This window comes from Mustela nigripes, chromosome 17 (assembly GCF_022355385.1).
Source record: "Mustela nigripes isolate SB6536 chromosome 17, MUSNIG.SB6536, whole genome shotgun sequence".
Lineage (NCBI taxonomy): Eukaryota > Metazoa > Chordata > Mammalia > Carnivora > Mustelidae > Mustela > Mustela nigripes.
This window is the reverse complement of record NC_081573.1, coordinates 14,872,796-14,889,035: the sequence shown is the minus strand read 5'-3', so window position 1 is coordinate 14,889,035 and position 16,240 is coordinate 14,872,796. Positions and strand designations below refer to the sequence as shown.

The 16,240-nt window shown below is 49.6% G+C and overlaps 1 protein-coding gene and 1 long non-coding RNA gene across 9 annotated transcripts in view; one reads left to right on the top strand and one right to left on the bottom strand.

Moving 5' to 3' along the window:
• Positions 1 to 9,121, top strand: part of LOC132004752 (uncharacterized) — a 20,523-nt gene extending 11,402 nt beyond the window's left edge. For all 3 annotated transcript variants that reach the window (XR_009400633.1, XR_009400631.1, XR_009400632.1), the window contains 3 exons: positions 969 to 1,078; positions 7,787 to 7,881; positions 8,032 to 9,121. This is a non-coding gene — a long non-coding RNA (uncharacterized LOC132004752). The remainder of the gene's footprint in view (positions 1 to 968; positions 1,079 to 7,786; positions 7,882 to 8,031) is intronic.
• Positions 989 to 16,240, bottom strand: RINL (Ras and Rab interactor like). Of its 6 annotated transcripts, XM_059381211.1 has the most exons (13): positions 16,191 to 16,231; positions 15,070 to 15,158; positions 14,713 to 14,872; positions 13,349 to 13,451; positions 13,011 to 13,083; positions 12,860 to 12,924; positions 12,444 to 12,593; positions 11,925 to 12,350; positions 11,245 to 11,562; positions 10,855 to 10,986; positions 10,528 to 10,700; positions 10,356 to 10,445; positions 1,072 to 2,739 (listed from the first exon to the last, which is right to left on the bottom strand). In XM_059381211.1, the coding sequence occupies exons 2-12, from the start codon at positions 15,117 to 15,119 to the stop codon at positions 10,389 to 10,391; spliced, it is 1,707 nt and encodes a 568-aa protein (XP_059237194.1). In that variant the 5' UTR covers positions 15,120 to 15,158; positions 16,191 to 16,231; the 3' UTR covers positions 1,072 to 2,739; positions 10,356 to 10,388. The 6 variants fall into 6 exon arrangements, with proteins under 6 accessions (XP_059237197.1, XP_059237194.1, XP_059237195.1 ...); XM_059381212.1 differs by lacking the exon at positions 10,356 to 10,445 and having other exon boundaries at positions 16,191 to 16,233; XM_059381210.1 differs by lacking the exon at positions 1,072 to 2,739 and having other exon boundaries at positions 9,830 to 10,445.

Genomic DNA, 16,240 nt, shown 5'->3' with positions numbered 1-16,240 from the left:
AGGCTTGATCCCAGGACCGAGAGATCATGACCTGAGCCAAAATCAAGAGGCAGACACTTAACTGACCGTATCACCCAGGTGCCCCTAAAGATTTTATTTTTAAGTGACCTCTATACCCAGTTCAACCCCAAAATCAAGAGTCACATGCTTGACGGACAGAGCCAGCCAGGTCCCTCTCCCATGTAATTTAGAACATAAAATAAACTCAATTACTTTAATATCTTTCTTCTATAATGACAGAGAACACATCTTTCGATATTTTCTCTGGAAAGTCCCATAGTTTGAGGTTAACAAGCCTTGATTTAGATATGACTTGGGGGAAGTTCATCAAAAATATCAAAAGACTTTAAAACACTTGATTAACTAGGATCATAGGTCACTGCGAAAGAATCCTTAATCATCAAACCAAAAGGAAAATGAAAGACTTCGTAGGCAAAAATAGTTGCAGAGTTGTCAAAATACTTAGCTCACTTAATAGAGAAGAATCAGTTTTCTTTTTTTTTTTAAGATTTTATTTATTTATTTGACAGAAAAAGAGATCATAAGTAGGCAGAGAGGCAGGCTGAGAGAGAGGGAGAAGCAGGTTCCCCGCTGAGCAGAGAGCCTGATGCCTCCAAGATCATGACCTGAGCTGGAGGCGGAGGCTTAACCCACCCAGGTGCCCCAAGAATCAGTTTTCTTAAGTAATCAAATACCTGATAAAGACAACAGGGAGCACAGGAGTTTATTTTATTTTATTTTTTTTTTAAGATTTTATTTATTTATTTGACAGAGAGAAATCACAAGTAGATGGAGAGACAGGCAGAGAGAGAGAGAGGGAAGCAGGCTCCCTGCTGAGCAGAGAGCCCGATGCGGGACTCGATCCCAGGACCCTGAGATCATGACCTGAGCCGAAGGCAGCGGCTTAACCCACTGAGCCACCCAGGCGCCCCCAGGAGTTTATTTTGATAAAACAATCTATTTTCTAGGCAGATTATCTACATCAAGAAGAGCCTTTCATAATCTTATCAAGAGCAGACCAACAGTCCAGGAAAACTGTCCTTTTAGCAGATGAAAGAAAATGACACTTTACTTTTCCGTAAGTACAGTATTGATCCTAAAGCTTATTTTTCTTTAAGCCAATTAAATAGAACCCTTTTACAAATTAACTTTAGCAATAGCCCCCGGAGGTGGGAAAATATCACATGTACATAACATCCGTCTGCAGATGTGCATAAACATACAGACAGACGCAGAAACCCCAAAGCTTTTATTCCAAAGCTTTAGCCCTTGACGAGTCATCTTCTGGAGGTTGTGGACTAGATTTTTGGCCAGGGAGCTTCTATAGCAGTCTCTCTTTTATTTTATTTTATTTTTTAAGGCTTTATTTATTTGAGTTAGAGAGCACAAGCAGGGGGAGCGGCAGAGGGAGAGGGAGGAGGAGGCTGCCACTGAGCAAGGAGCCTGATGCAGGGCTGATCCCAGGAGACTGGGATCATGACCTGAGCTAAAGGCAGATGCTTAATTGGCTGAGCCACCCAGGTGTCCCTAAGATTTTATTTTTGAGTAATCTCTATACCCAAGGTGGGGCCTGAACCTATAACCACGAGATCAAGAGTCCCATGCCCCACTGAGCAAACCAGCTAGGTGCCCCAGCAGTCTGTATTTTGAAAAGCCTCCTCCCGCCCACTTTTGGCCCTCAGTCTCTGGGCGGTGTTCATATTTCAAAGGCATGTTAAGATTTATATCGTCAAGGGACAGAGAGATGCAAGTTTTCCCCTCAGAGTTTTGGGACATATTTCTCCATTATCAGCAGTCCAGAATGATCTCCTTATAAATTTTTCCTTTGCAGTAAGGCTCTGATAGCATGGGGCATGTGGTCCATCTCATTGTCAGGCACCAGGAGATCCTTTCACTTTCCCAGGGACCATACCTCTTAATGTTCTAATCAGGCTTTGTACACGTGCTCAGCTCGTCTTCTGGGATACTTTGCACCCTCCTAGCTTTGCAAAACGGCCTGCTAAGGTCTGCAACTTATTATTTTGCTCTCCCATCGTGCTGTGAGCCCTGAAGCTAGCAGAGTATGGAGAGCCACATATCCTTTTCCTGAATTCAGCTCTTCTTCCCAGTCTCTAGCGCAAGCTTCAGGTTCTGGGGGCCAAACTGTGGGCAGTAGAGGCCAGCCCCCCTCGGTAGGCTCGCATTTCCCTGCCTGCCACAGTGTGCAATGGCCAGCATTTTGGGGGGCGTCCCCCGTTCTCGTGCAGTGGTCCACAAGCATCTAACACATGGAGCCACTCCTCCCCACACAGACATCGATGGCCAACTGGAGAGTTTCCCTGCAGACATCCCTTTCCCAGGGCCCATTTCTTCAGGCTCCTGGCTTGATATGTTAATTGTTGGTTTGCGAACTGGCCCCATAACACAGAGGACAAGAAAAAACCAAAGAAGGAGGCAGATCGCTCCAGATGGGTGGGTGGTTGGTTTAATAAGCAAGGGAAGGTACTTCCGAGGGTTGTCTTAGTCGCCGCAAGATGAGTAGGTCTCCCCATCCACCTACCAGAATCTTGAAGTTTATGTAAAGGCCCGATGGTCTCAATGACACCTTGCTCGGGCACCTTGCTATGTGCCTGGGATAGCTCCCACTGTGGGGGCGGTGAGCAGAAGGACATTCCATGGTCAGGGGAAGGAGTGAGGCGCCTCTGATTGCTTGAGTCCCGCTCATGGGTCAGCTGGTGGTCACATCCTTTTGATGACCTCCTAAAAACAGGGTAGGAAGCCATGAAGCATTAGCTATTAGGATGTTGGGGCAGTCGGATAATATGTAGGCAAAACATACAGTGTTCCTCAATGGGTGTGATGTGGTGGCTGATTTTTGATGTGGGAAACAAGGCAAAAGAAAAAAAAGTTAAATTTCCGTACTATGCACAGCCCACTGACAAGTCCTTGAAACAGGCAGAGTGACCTTCCTCTAGGATCCCAGCTGCCTTGCTGCTAATACTTAGCTAAGGGCAAAAGGCAATCTTGGTTTAACGTTATCCCAACCCCCCAGGATGCTATAAGTAAGTCTCCATCTCCCCACCCCAATCCCGGTCTCTTTTAGTCTCCTTTAACATATACAAATTCCTTTGGAAACTTCCTTATCTCTACCTCTCAAGATACATGTTCACAATCACACAATCATCCTCCAAGCCTCTGACCCATTGATATATATCTGAAGAGTCTCATGACTGAGTTTTTATTAAATAGTAATAAAGAACATATTCCTAGCAATAGCCGTCCCCCTCAGGGTCCTGGAAACCTTGTTTCCAAACTATCTTGGAGGTTTGTGCTAACCCCAACCCCCTCCCAACTTGAAAATATATAGCGGGCCACTCCTTATGACCCCAAGTGCAGCTCTTTCTGCCCACATGTCCTGTCACCTTGCTTTTATAAAACCATCTTTTTGCACCAAAGACATCTCAAGAATTCTTGCCTCCTCAATGTTCCTGGTACCTGCAGGGCACATTCCCACCGCAGGGCCTTTGCACGGCTTTTCTCTGCCTGGAACATCCTCCCCAGATGCGTGCCTCTGACTCTTGTGCCTGTGACTCTTGCTTCTAGACAAGGTTTTGCTCAGGTGTCACTCTCACTGCAACTTCTCCAAAAGTATAAACTCTCTTCCTGTTTTATTTTTAATCTGATTTTATATATATATATATATATATATATATATATATATATATATATCTCAATGATTTTTAGCAGCAACTTGTTAAAAACACAAATTCTAAAAATAAACCCTTGCATATGAGGTCATATGTGTCGGAGGCAGGCCCCTGGCCAGGGCGGCCTCCGCCATTAAAAGATGGCGCCTGGCTAGTTGCCAGGTTAGGATTGCCTCCTGAGACTCAGCGGAACGCCCAAAGAGGAAGTAAACAGCATTGGTTGCTAGCGAAGTTGTTCGTTTAGGTGCACAGCCTGATTCGCTCCCTCCTGTACCCTGCTCGCTGATTGGTCATGTAAGCGTATATAAGTGTGTAGACTTGTGGAAATAAAGAGAGAGAAGAGAGAGAAGATGCATCCGAACCAGGGCGTCTTGTCATCCTTGCGGGGCGAGGGCGATACATATGTTTTTTTAAGTTTATTTATTTATTTGAGATAGAGAGAGAGGGAGGGAGAATGAGCAGGAGGGGCAGAGGGAGAGGGAGAGTGAATCCCAAGCAGACTCCACACTGAGTGGGGAGCTCCAAGTGGGGCTTGATCTCAATACCCTGAGATCATGACCCAGGCCAACAACCAAGAGCTGGTCCCTTAATGGATGGTGCCACCCAGGTCAAATGATTTTTGACAAGAGAGCCCAACTCATTCAATGGGAAAAGACAGTCTTTTAAGCTGATGGTGCTGAGAAAACTGGGATGGATATCCGCATGCAAAAGAGTCAAGTAGGACTGTTACGCAATACCATATACAGAAATGAACCTAAAATTAATCAAAGACCTAACTGTAAGAAGTCAAACTCTAAGACCCTTAGAAGAAAACAGAGGGGAGAAGCTGCATGACACAGGATTTGGCAGTGATTTCTTGGATATGATACCAAAAGGACAGGCAACAAAAGAAAAACTAAATTAGACTACATCAAAATGAAAAATGTGGGATGCCTGGCTGGCTCAGTCAGAAGAGCAGGCAACTCTTGATCTCAGGGTTGTGAGTTCGAGCCCCATGTTGGCTGTAAAGATTACTTAAAATCTTAAAAATAGCATAACACTGGGACACCCGGGTGGCTCAGCCGGTGAAGTGGCTGTCTTCTGCTCAGGTCATGATCCCAGGGTTCTGGGATTGAGTCCCAGGCTCTCTGCTCAGCGGGGAGCCTGCTTTTCCTTCTGCCTGCCACTCCCCCTGCTTGTGCTCCCTCTCTCTCTGATTTAAAAATAAATAAATAACATATTTTTAAAATAACATAACATAAAAAATCAAATCAAATTAAATTAAATTTCCTTCTGGCCACCGTGTGGGCATGGATTAGAGGGCATCCCCTGGACTGGAAGCTGGGAGGCAGTGGAGGCTGGGCTGGACCAGGATAGGGCCATGGAATGGGAGGATGGCGGATGGGCATGGGAGGGGGAAGGGAGGTGACCAGGATGGGACTCAGGGCTCTAGCCTAGGGACTGGGGAGTACCATGAGGGCCCCCTGTAATGGGTACTAGAAGGAGGAGCAGGTGCAGGGGAGATGCTGTGGCCAGTTTGGGACACCATGGGAGTGGGACCACAAGAGGAGGCATCCAGCACAAAGCTCTGAGCTTCCCCAAGCTCCAGAGTGGACAAAATACTGGGTGTAACCCCACAGTCCTCAACCAGCGATCGCCCAAACACCCAATCTTTTGCATTTCACTTTCCTATACCTTGCCACGTATCCATGCATCACCCATGTACTTAGCTACTGGATAGTTTTCTTGAAATCAATTCAGGTTTTTTTTTTTTTTTTTAATTCAACACCTCTATTTAGACAGGAAATGTCAGGGGTGCCTGGGTAGCTCAGTAAGTGTCTGCCTTCAGCTCGGGGCATGGTCCCAGGGTCCTGGGATGAAGTCCCACATTGGGTTCCTTGCTCAGTGGGGAGGCTGCTTCTCCCTCTGCCTGCTCTGCCCCCCTGCCACCCAGTTCATGTGCCTGCCTGCTTGCACGCTCTCTCTCTGTCTCTCTCTCTCTCTCTCAAATAAATAAATAAATAATCTTTAAAAAAAAAACAGGAAATGTCATTTCACTCTAGGAAGTGGAAAAGCAGTATCACCAGCTATAAATAGAACATAGCAGTAGGAATAAATCCAATGACTCAGCAAGAACCAAGGAGAAGTGCTAAAAGCATTGGGTGAAAGGCTGTTGGGGACAGGTCTTTGCAGGGTCCCAGGGTCCCACCCGCAGATGACATCCTAACTCAGAGGGGCAGAGATCCGGCAGTCACTTCCCACCACCGGCAGAATTGTGACCCTCCCTTCCAAATTCATATGTTGAAGTGCTAACCCAAAGTTCCCCAGAATGCAACTGTGTTTGGAGCAAGAGCCTTTAAAGAGGCGATTAATTTAGAGGTGCCTGGGGGGCTCAGCCAGTTAAGTGTCTGTCTTTGGGTTCAGGTCATGATCCCAGGGTCCTGGGATGGAGCCTAGAGTCTGGCTCCCTGCTTGATGGGGGGTCTGCTTCTCTCCCCATCATCCCCGCCACTTCTCTATCTGGCTCTCTCTCATTCACATAAATAAATAAAATCTTTTTTAAAAAGGTGATTAAGTTATTAAGTTAAAATGAAGTCATATGGGTAGCCCGGGGCGATATGAATGGCGTCCTTATAGGAAGAGATTGGGAACTAATGTAACAGGGACAAAGAAGGCCAGGTGAAGACAAAAGGAGAAAATGGCCATCATCAAGCCAAGGAGAGAAGCATCAGAGGAGACTAAACCTGCCAAGGCCTTGATCTTGGACTTCCAGCCTCCAGCACTGTGAGAAACCACCTTTCTGTGCTTTAACCACCCCAGCTGTGCTTTTTTATTAAGGCGCCTTAATCCAACCAATACAGTTCTTAACTCCACCAGCAGTTAGCCCTGCCCATCACGGGGGCCTCTTAGGGGATGTCCTGAGAAGGACACAGCCTACTTCCAGGGTGTACTTCCCGAAACTACAGGGCTGGAATCTAATAATGAGGAAATCCAGAAACTGGGGCTGCCCGCAAGGCCTGCCCATGCAGAGAACAAAGAATGGTGAAGCTGCTTAGCCGACTGAGCCACCCAGGTGCCCCAAGGACATACTGCTTTAGTGAAAGAAGCTAGTTAACTGAGAGACTCCACTTAAATGAGACATCTAAGAATCATGAAAACCATGCAAACAGAAGGGAGAATGGTGGTTGCCAGGGGCCGGGGAAGGGGAAATGGGAGTTGTGAATGATGGGCATAGTTTCAGATTTACAAGACGAAGACTTTCAGAGATCTGTTACACAACCATGTGTATATATTAACACAATCCTAGCACAGCAGTGTGAATACAGTTAACACTAATATAACACTAACACTAAAAAATAGTGAATATGGTTAACAGTATTATAACTCTAATTAATACCTAAAAATAGTTAAGAGGGTAAATTTGGTATTATATGACTTTTACTACAATTATAAAAAATACATATCTACATAAATGCATAATAAATCGGGGCACCTGGGTGGCTTAGTCAGTTAAGCATCCACTTTGGGCTCAGGTCACAGTCCTGGCGTTCTGGGATAGAACCCCTCATCAGGCTCCTTGATCAGTGAGGAGTCTGCTTCTCCCTCTGACTGCTTGGGCTCTGTCTGTCTAATAAGTAAATAAAATCTTTTTAAAAATGCATAATAAGTAAACACAATGAAATTCTTGGTGCCCTGCTTGCTCTGAAGGTTCTTGAAAAAGGAGATGATGGTCCCCTCTGTCTCCTAGGATCCAGATCCCTCATTCAGTTCTGTCTGAACCTAAGACCAGAGGCCACATCCTGTCGTTCCCCCATCCCTGCTTGCTGACTCACTGCCCACTGCAGCCATTTTGAGCTTTTTGGTTTTTAAAAACAATCGCCAAAAAACCCTTTCCTGGCACATTTTTTGGACGACATCTAAAATTACAGAATTTTGGTCGTTATGAAATGCAAAATGTCAGTTAGTTGTAATGGCAATCTGTCTCTCTCTGTAAAGTGGAGTGAGGGGATTTTTCTACCTTTCTAGTTAATTTCTGCATCAGTAGATGCATGTCCCTTGTTGTGGGAGTGAGACTGGGCTGGGTATTAATTCTACTCCATTTTTCTCTTTTTCATATTAAGTGCTGAATAACTGTTGAATTTCCTGTGGTTGCTGTGACAAATTACTACGGACTCAGTGGCTTAAGATGACAGAAATGTCTTCTACTGTTCTGGAGGTGAGAAGTCTGAAATCAGTATCACTGGGGTGAAATCAAGGTGTGGATGCCCTGCACCCCCACCTTCTGGAGGTGCTAGGAGAGCATCCTGTCTGGGCTTCTCCCAGCATCTGGTAGCTGACCACTCTCTCTTTCTTTCTTTCTTTCAAGATTTATTTACTTTTCCTTGAGTGAGAGAGAGTGAGAGCGAGAGAATCTCAAGCAGGCTCCCCACTGACCTCAGAGCCTGATACAGGTCTTGATCTCACGTCCCTGAGATCACGACCTGAGCCAAAACCAAAGCCCTGATGCTTAACTGACCGCCGCCCAGGTGCCACCCTGATGGCTTTCCTTGCCTTGTGATCACCAACTCTTCAACCTTCCAGGCCGGCATCTTCAAATCTTTCTCTGCTTGTCTTTCCATCACCTTCTCCTGTTAGTGTCAAATCTCCCTCTGCTTTCCTTCTCTAGGGACACGTGTATTGCATTTAGAGCCCTCCCCCAGATCATCCAGAACAGTCTCCCCATTTTAAGATCCTTCATTTAAAAACCGGGCCAAAGACCCTTTTCCACATAAGGCAATGTTCATGGATTCCAGAGATTAGGACAGGAATAGCTTTTGGGCAGCTATCTTCAGCCTTCCACAGAAACTCTGTTACTGAATCATTCAGCCAGTATTTACTGAACACCTGCTGGGTGCCAGGGATTTGTCTAGGCACTGAAAATAGAGCTGTGCCCAAGACAGAAACCACTAGCCTCCTGGAGCTGACATTCCAAGGCCACCCTCCAAAATGGTAGCTCCAAGCCCTGTGTGGTGGCTACTGAGAACTTGAAATGGGACTGGTCCCAGCTGAGATGTGCTGTGATATAAAATACACACTGGATTTTGAATATTGTGCATATACACAAAAAGAACGTTACACAGCACAATAATTTTTGGATTTTTAAAAAGATTTCTTGGGCGCCTGGGTGGCTCAGTGGATTAAGCCCCTGCCTTCGGCTCAGGTCATGGTCTCAGGGTCCTGGGATCGAGTCCCTCATTGGGCTCTCTGCTCAGCGGGGAGCCTGCTTCCCTCTCTCTCTCTCTGCCTGCCTCTCTGTCTACTGTGATCTCTCTCTGTCAAATAATAAATAAAATCTTTAAAAAAAAAGATTTCTTAATTTTTCTGTAATCTCTATACCCAATGTGGGGCTCAAATCACAACCCTGAGATTAAGAGTCATATGCTCCACCGACTGAGCCGTCCAGGTGCTCCTAATTTTCAGATGTTGATTACAGGTTGAAGTGATAACATTTGGGACATATTGGGTTCAATCAGGTAGGCTGTTAAAATTAATTTCGCTTGCTTCTTTTTGGTTTCTTGTAATAGAGTTATTGGAATACTTATAATTACGTATATAGCTTGCTTGTATTTCTTTTTTTAAAAATTTTATTTATTTATTTGACAGACAGAGATCACAAGTAGGCAGAGAGGAGGGGAGGGAAGAAGGCTCCCTGCTGAGCAGAGAGCTCGATTCGGGGCTTAATCCTAGGACCTTGGGATCATGATCTGAGCTGAAGGCAGAGGCTTTAACCCACTGAAACACCCAGGCGCCCCTTGCATTGTATTTCTGTTGGGCGGCCTAAGGGGAGGGAGCCAATGGACAGTTACCACAATAAGTAAGTACATATTATGGTATGTTAGGAAGTGATAATTATTTTATTTTTAGAAAAAATTTTTAGATGTTTTTCTTTATTAGAGATCACAAGTAGGCAGAGAGAGGCAGACAGAGGGAGAAAGGGGGAAGTAGGCTCCCTGCTGAGCAGAGAGCCCGATGTGGGGCTCGATCCCAGGACCCTGAGATCACCACCCCAGCTGAAAGCAGAGGCTTAACCCACTGAGTCACCCAGGCACCCTGGAAGTGATAATTTCTATGGAAAATAAAGTTCAGGGTAAGAGAGTGTATTTGCTTCCTGTTGCTTTTGTTAACAAATTACCACAAACTTACCAGGTCAAAAAACCCACAAATTTATTATTTTGCAGTTCTAAAGGTCAGGAGTTCAAAATAGCTCTTCCAGCCTAAAATCAAAGGCCCAGCCTTTTCAAAGGCTGAGCCTTCGGTATGTTCCAGGGGAAAATCCACTTGTCTGTTTCAGCTTCTAGAGGGTGCCTGCTTTGATTCCCAGCCATATCACTCCACCCTCTGCTTACAAAATCCCGTCTCTTTATCCGACTCTGCCCCTCCAGCCTCCCTCTTGCAAGGACTCAAAGAGATTATACTGGGGCCCCAGAATGATCCAGAATAATCTTTCCATGTCAAGATCCTTGATTTAGTCACATGGGTAAAGTCGCTTTGACCATGTTCACAGATTCTGGGGATTAGGAAGGAGCCATCTTGGGCAGGGGGAAGGGGCAAACCAGAGGGGGTTCTGTTCCTGGGAACCCTTCCTCCTCCCTGCACCTAAGCCAACAGGGGTTAGAAGTTGGTGTCATCCTGGGGCCCCTGGAATCTTGCCTGAGGAGGAGGAGGGTCTGAGACCCCTCGTCATCATTGGTCTCTGGGCACAGGGTCTCTTGCCCAAGGTTCCTCAAAGGGCAGGCTGACCTGTGGGGAGGGGCAGGAGGCTGGGTGAGAAAAGCAATGGGTTCAGCGCTCCTCTTCACCCGCAGTTGGGAGGGACGATCACCTGGGCTCCAGCGTGGTCCTGCCTATCCTGTCTGTGCAGTGTCCGCCGGCTGTGCCACTGGCGCAGGGAGGCACGAGCCTCAGAGCTGAGCCCCTGGGGTGCGCGGCCCGCATCCGGCTGGTAGTGAGCGATGTGGTACAGCGCCCCAAACCACGTGGTCAGGTAGTACCCGGCTAGGGACAGGACGGGACGGTCAGTGCAGCTCTCTGGCAACCCTGGTCCCTCCAGGTCTCCCTGCGGCTTGTACGCCTTGTCCGACGCCGCAGGGCGAGGCTGTTGGGCCCTAGGGCTCCCCCTGTTCCCGGCGTTTCTGGAGTGGGGACTCACCTTCTCCCCGTAGCTCGTCCGGATCCAACAGCTCCATTAGAAACTCCACGTCCAGCTGAGTCTCCCCAATGTGCGGACTCCAGATCAGTTCTTCCGTCAGTGCGGGCAGGAAGGCGTCGGCCCCCAGGGGCTCTGGCGGAGCGGGAGGACAGGCTTTGAAGCGGATGGGGGTGTGCAGACACCTCCATCCAATCCCCGGGACATGGGCGCTGGCTGCCCTTCCACCTTGTTGGGCATGCAAACGCCTCCTACCCGATCACCAGGCCTCTAACCAGATCACCAGATATCTCCCGCTAGAGCGTGCCACCCTCTCCCCTCGACGTGCACACAGGCGCCTCCCACCCGGCAAGCTACCGCACATCCAGGTGGACGCAGGTGAACCTCCTTTACCTTGGTTCTCCCCTTGAGCCAGGCCTGCGTAAACGTCAGTGCACACCGCCAGCAGCAGCGCCACCTTGCGGCGTGGAGCGCAGGCGGCGTGGAGGTGCTCCAGGCGCGCGTGGATGCGGCTGCGCAGGGCGGAGGCTGGGCCCGGCCCCTCAAATCCCGCCCCCTGGCATCCCGGAGGCCCCGCCCCCACCCGCAGGGCTATTTGCCGCTGCCGCAGTCGCCGCAGTTCCTGGGCTCGGAGTTTGCGGAGTCGCGCCCACAGGGCAGGCTTCAATGGCGCCAGCACCGCCCGGCACAAAGCCGCCTCCACCGCAGCGCCTGCGAGGGGTTGGGGTGGGTGAGCGCGCCCCGAGGCCTGAGTACCACCCCGCTCTGGCCTCTGACCCCCCACAAGTGTAGACACGGGTGAGAGAACACATGTGGAAGAGGGAGCCCGGGTGTGAACACGCTTATGGAAAAGGGAGTACGGGTGTCACACATGCGAGAGACGGAGCAGTGGTGAATGCAACAGGAGTTACTCTATGTAGGAAAAGTCATGTGATTGGCTAGGCAAACAGGTGCACGGAGATGGAGAGAAAGAAGTTGGGTGTGGACACACAGGTAGCGCCAAGGGATGGTACACGAGAACCCGAGTGGGGTCAGGGAATGGCCATAAATTCCCTTCCAGCCCTCCTTATTACCAAGATCATAGTCCTTCTGGGGGACCCCAGGCCCCCTGCTCCCAAAAACAGCCCTGACGTCGGGGTCCTTTGATAAGTGGTCCTGGAGGTCAGTAAGGAGGTGGCGCACATCCTGAAGCAGCTCTGTGGCCGGGTCCCCAGGCCTGTGGGGGCCTCTGGCATTTGAGGTGAGGCGCGCCCGAAGGCTCTGGAACTGTCTGCCCACGTAGTTGCCCCGGGCCCTGGCCAGAGCTTGGATGTGATGGGTGAGCACATCCTCGGGGCCATTCTCTTCATCTTTGTAGTCGCCCTTGTTTCCATCCTCGTCCTTGTCCTCCTTCTCTTTTTCCTCCACCAGGCTGGCCAGGTCTGGCCCAGAATGGTGTACTTCCAGGCTGAGCGGGCCTTCCATCCAGGAGACCCGGTGAGGAGCAGGGTTCCTGGGGGCTGGATGTGAGGAGGGAGTTGGGCCCCCCACAGAACAGTGGCAGCAGTTCCCTTGTCCCTCGGGGGCCCAGGGCCCTGTTCAACCCAGCTCACCAGAACTGTGTCTTTCTTCAGTTTCTGGAGGTGTCTCTGGGGGGATCTGCTCCTTCCCCCACCCTCCGTGAGTCTCCAGGTAGAGCTTGTTCACCATGGAGAGCACCCTTTCCGGGACATTGAGGTGGACACTGCCAGTCTGTGGGGGACCTGAGGACCAGCAAACCGAGGTGTCCCAGATGTCCAATAACCCAGCCCTGCTTCCTTCAGGGCACTGGGAGATTTAATTTCCAGCCTCATTACTGGCTTGGTCCCTGGCCCCTTGTCAGTCAGGCTCAGGAGTCAAATCTCCCATAGCTCCCTCACCCCCATTTTATTCTCCCACAAACCCAGTAGTCTGGTCCCTGAAAGGCCATCCTGCTGGACCAAGGAGCCTGGAAAGTGGTTTCTGCCTCCCTTAGGGAGCCATCCCTCACCTGTATGTTGGTCTTCAGGCCTTAGAGTGGGAGGGGGCAAGAGCAGTGTTCTGGGCAAAACATCCCTGAGAAAAGGTAAGAGGGAGCTGCAGTGTGGATGGGATGTCTTAGGGATGGAACCCCCTTAGCCCTTTTTATGGGGAACCTGTACCTGCTGGCTGATAGGAAGGCCAGGAGATGGGGCAGGTCTGGCATGCAGAGGTTAGAATATTCCAGAGACACACCTGGGTGGAGGGGACAACAAGGGGCAAGGAAGAAAAAAGTTAAGGGTGGCAGCCTCATTTTCCCTGGGACTCTCTCTTCCTCAGTCCTGTAATCCCCCACCAAAATCTTCAAAACAGGGAAATTTCTACCCTTTGGAGTTCCCATCTTTTCCTGTGACTTTATGTTTGCATCCCACTTATGGCACCAAATAGCATTTGGGAGATATTTTGGAAGCAAAGCTGATTAAATTTACTGTGGGCTGGAATCTAGGGGTAGGCTCCTCACCACCAGGAAGCTTCTGGATCTGGTAGGTGTGGATTTCTCCTGGTGAAGCTCCTGTCCTCAACACCAGGACCTGACTGGGGTCATGTCCCGTGACCAGGAAGCTCTGGGGGTGGGTGGAGGCAAAGGTCATCTTTTTGTTGTTGTTGTTGTTGTTTTAAGTTTTATTTAAGTAATCTCTACTCCCAGTGTGGGGCTCAAACTCACAGTCCTGAGATCAAGAGTTGCCCACTCTTCCCACTGAGCTAGCCAGGCCCCCCCTGAGGCAAAGGTCATCTTGAAGGGGATTTGTGCAAATATCTGTTACTTTTGCCTACCCAGTGTCCATTTCCCTTATTTTAGATTCCATACCCCAAATTTCTTTCAAAGAAACCCTTTCCCTCCCTTCGCCCCTGTGGGTTGGACTAACTCCCTCCAAGCCCTAGGGATGGCCCTGTGACCTGACCTAGCCAATAGGATGACAGTATTTTCTCATCATTGTGATTGCTTCAGAGATGGGAATGTGAATCATTGCCAGTCAAGGGAAATCTTCCATAAGATTTTTGCTGAGCTCTTTGGAAGGAAACCTCTTTTTACACTGGGATGGCTAAATCTGTGGGATGTGGCCACGAGCTGGGGACAGTCATCTCTGGCACCACAAAAACAGAGCCCCCTGTGAAGGAAGCTGTGTAGACCAGCTAGTTGCCTTATCCAAGTCCATTCCTATCCCTTGTAGAATTGTAGCCTTGTTCTGGCATAATCTGCCTAGCCGGAGAAGATGGATGATGATGTAGGCAGTGTTTCTCACTTCTGGGTTTATAACTCCCAAGTGAGTTTTAAAAAAATATTTCCACATGGGCCCCATCCATGTATTTTGAATCTATTGTAAAGACTTTTGGTTTTCCTGGTGCAATTGGTATTTCCTTTGTTTTCTTCCTCCTGCCTGGAGCGCATACATGTATTTGGACCCGGGGCAGGTGGCCACCTGGCAACAGTGAGGGGCATCCAAGAGAATGGCAGAGAAGCTGGCCTTGATGTTTCTAGGGCTGCTGGACAGAGCCTGCGGCCACCTTTCTGAATGTGTCAGAAAGATAAAAGCCTATTTGCCTAAGCTACTGTAGAATAAGTGTTTGTTCCTTGGGCTTATCCCACAGTTGAAGCAAAGCCCAGAAATGGGGATGGGGAGAGTTTTATAAGTTGTTTAATGCTCAGGTCCAGACATTCCAGGAAATTCCCTTCACTTCTGGGTTTTTTGGTCCCTGGAATCAGTAAGCGGTCTTTTCAGTTTTCCTGGTTTGTGGTGTTTGTTGCTAGGAATCAGCAGAGTCCTGACTGGTCTGTGGTGACCCAGGGAGGGTCAGAGAAGGTCCCTGGCTGTGAGTACTCACCCCCGGAGGCCACAGCTCAAGAAGGGCTTCTGCATCCTGGATATCCAGCTCTGGGACCTGCCACACCCCCCACGTCCTCCAGAGGCGAAGGAGTGGCTCTGGGGTCCCAAGGACCCCTATGGGGGTCTCACCCGCTCCATTCACCTGTGATGGAACCCATCTGGGACATGCAGAGTCCAGGAGACAAGGGATTAGAGGTGGGCAGTGGGACACTGAGGTGGGGGTCAAAGATGCAGGAAGGGGCAGCCAAGGGATGAGATGGCATTCAGGGTCTTCTGGGGGGGGGGTGGGCATTGGATGGAAGGGGCTTCTGAAGCTAGGGCAGGAGTTGGAGACCCCAACCCCAGCAGCCCTCACCTCTCCCCGTTGATGGGGCCTGCAGAGGCCTCGTCTTCCAGCTGGGCCATCCTCAGGACACAGGAGGCCAGCAAGCCATGGCCTGGCCTCTGGCAGGGAGGAAGATAAGGCTCAAGGTGGCTCCAATCCAGGGGTAATCCTCAACAGATTTACAACCAATATGGCAGAAACGCTGACCAATCAGAATGGACCCAAGGCCCCTTGCTATGGCAGGTGTTAATTCTTTAGTCTCAGGAGGGTGGGGGAGATCTGAGGATCCCAGGAGGGAAGCCAGTGGGTCTTGGCGGGGAGGGGGGAAAGAAGAGGACCCAGACGGACAGCTATTTACTGAGCGATGCAGAAATATTTGAGCTTTTGACAACCAGTGCTGCCATAATACAGACGGGGACCAGTTGGATACCGGCCCTTGCCAGAACCCAGTGCCGGGACGGATGCTCAGCCCACAGAAGGAGCTGTCAATGTGACCTATCTTATACAACGTCCTCTCTTCCTCCCTTCCCAGACCACAGTGGGGGGACCTCAAATTTTCCCTCCTCAACATTTCACACGGGACTTTTCAAACATCCAGAAAACCAGAATTTGATGGGTAACATTGTATATCTACTACCTAGATGTTACTGCTAGCATTTTCTTTTTTGCTTTATAACGCATCTGTCCCTCTGTCCGTTGGACCTCAACTCTTCAGCAAGTACACAGTCCTAGCTAGCATGAGTTCTCTCTCAAGGTAGGCCTTTTTGAGTATTTTCCCTGCCAGCAATGCCAGGAGTAGGACCCCTGGGTCCATTCATCTGTGCACCAAACGACAGATTCTTAATAAGGAGAGGCCCTGACTGGGTGTCCTGTGGAAAGAACGGGCACCTGCCTTCGCGGGTGATATAGGAGATGGGTAACCAAGAGCTGAACAGATCAATCAGCCCGCTGCCTAGAAACCCAGGGTTTTAGGAAGGGTGGGGACGGTGAGCAGGTGCCCTGCCCAGAGCATGCAGGGGGGGCAGGGGGGTGGACGCTCGCCTGGGCGCCCAGTGGGTGCTGGGTAGAGTGGGAGGGGGGCAGCAGCCTGGTACCAAAGGGAGGCAGTGGGGGGTGACGATACCAGCCGCTAGGTCCCTGGGGACCCCTACCTGTTCTCTGAAGGGAGGCCGGGAGGAGCAGGAAGTGAAAGTGTTCCTCA

Excerpts from the sequence above, each read along its gene's own strand:
- RINL (XM_059381211.1), bottom strand. The coding sequence starts at position 15,119 with ATGGCCCAGCTGGAAGACGAGGCCTCTGCAGGCCCCATCAACGGGGAG. Across the intron at positions 14,873-15,069 it reads GGCCCCATCAACGGGGAGAG|ATGGGTTCCATCACAGGTGA; the intron begins GTGAGGGCTGCT and ends TGCATGTCCCAG. Across the intron at positions 10,701-10,854 it reads GGACGAGCTACGGGGAGAAG|CCGGGTACTACCTGACCACG; the intron begins GTGAGTCCCCAC and ends TCCTGTCCCTAG.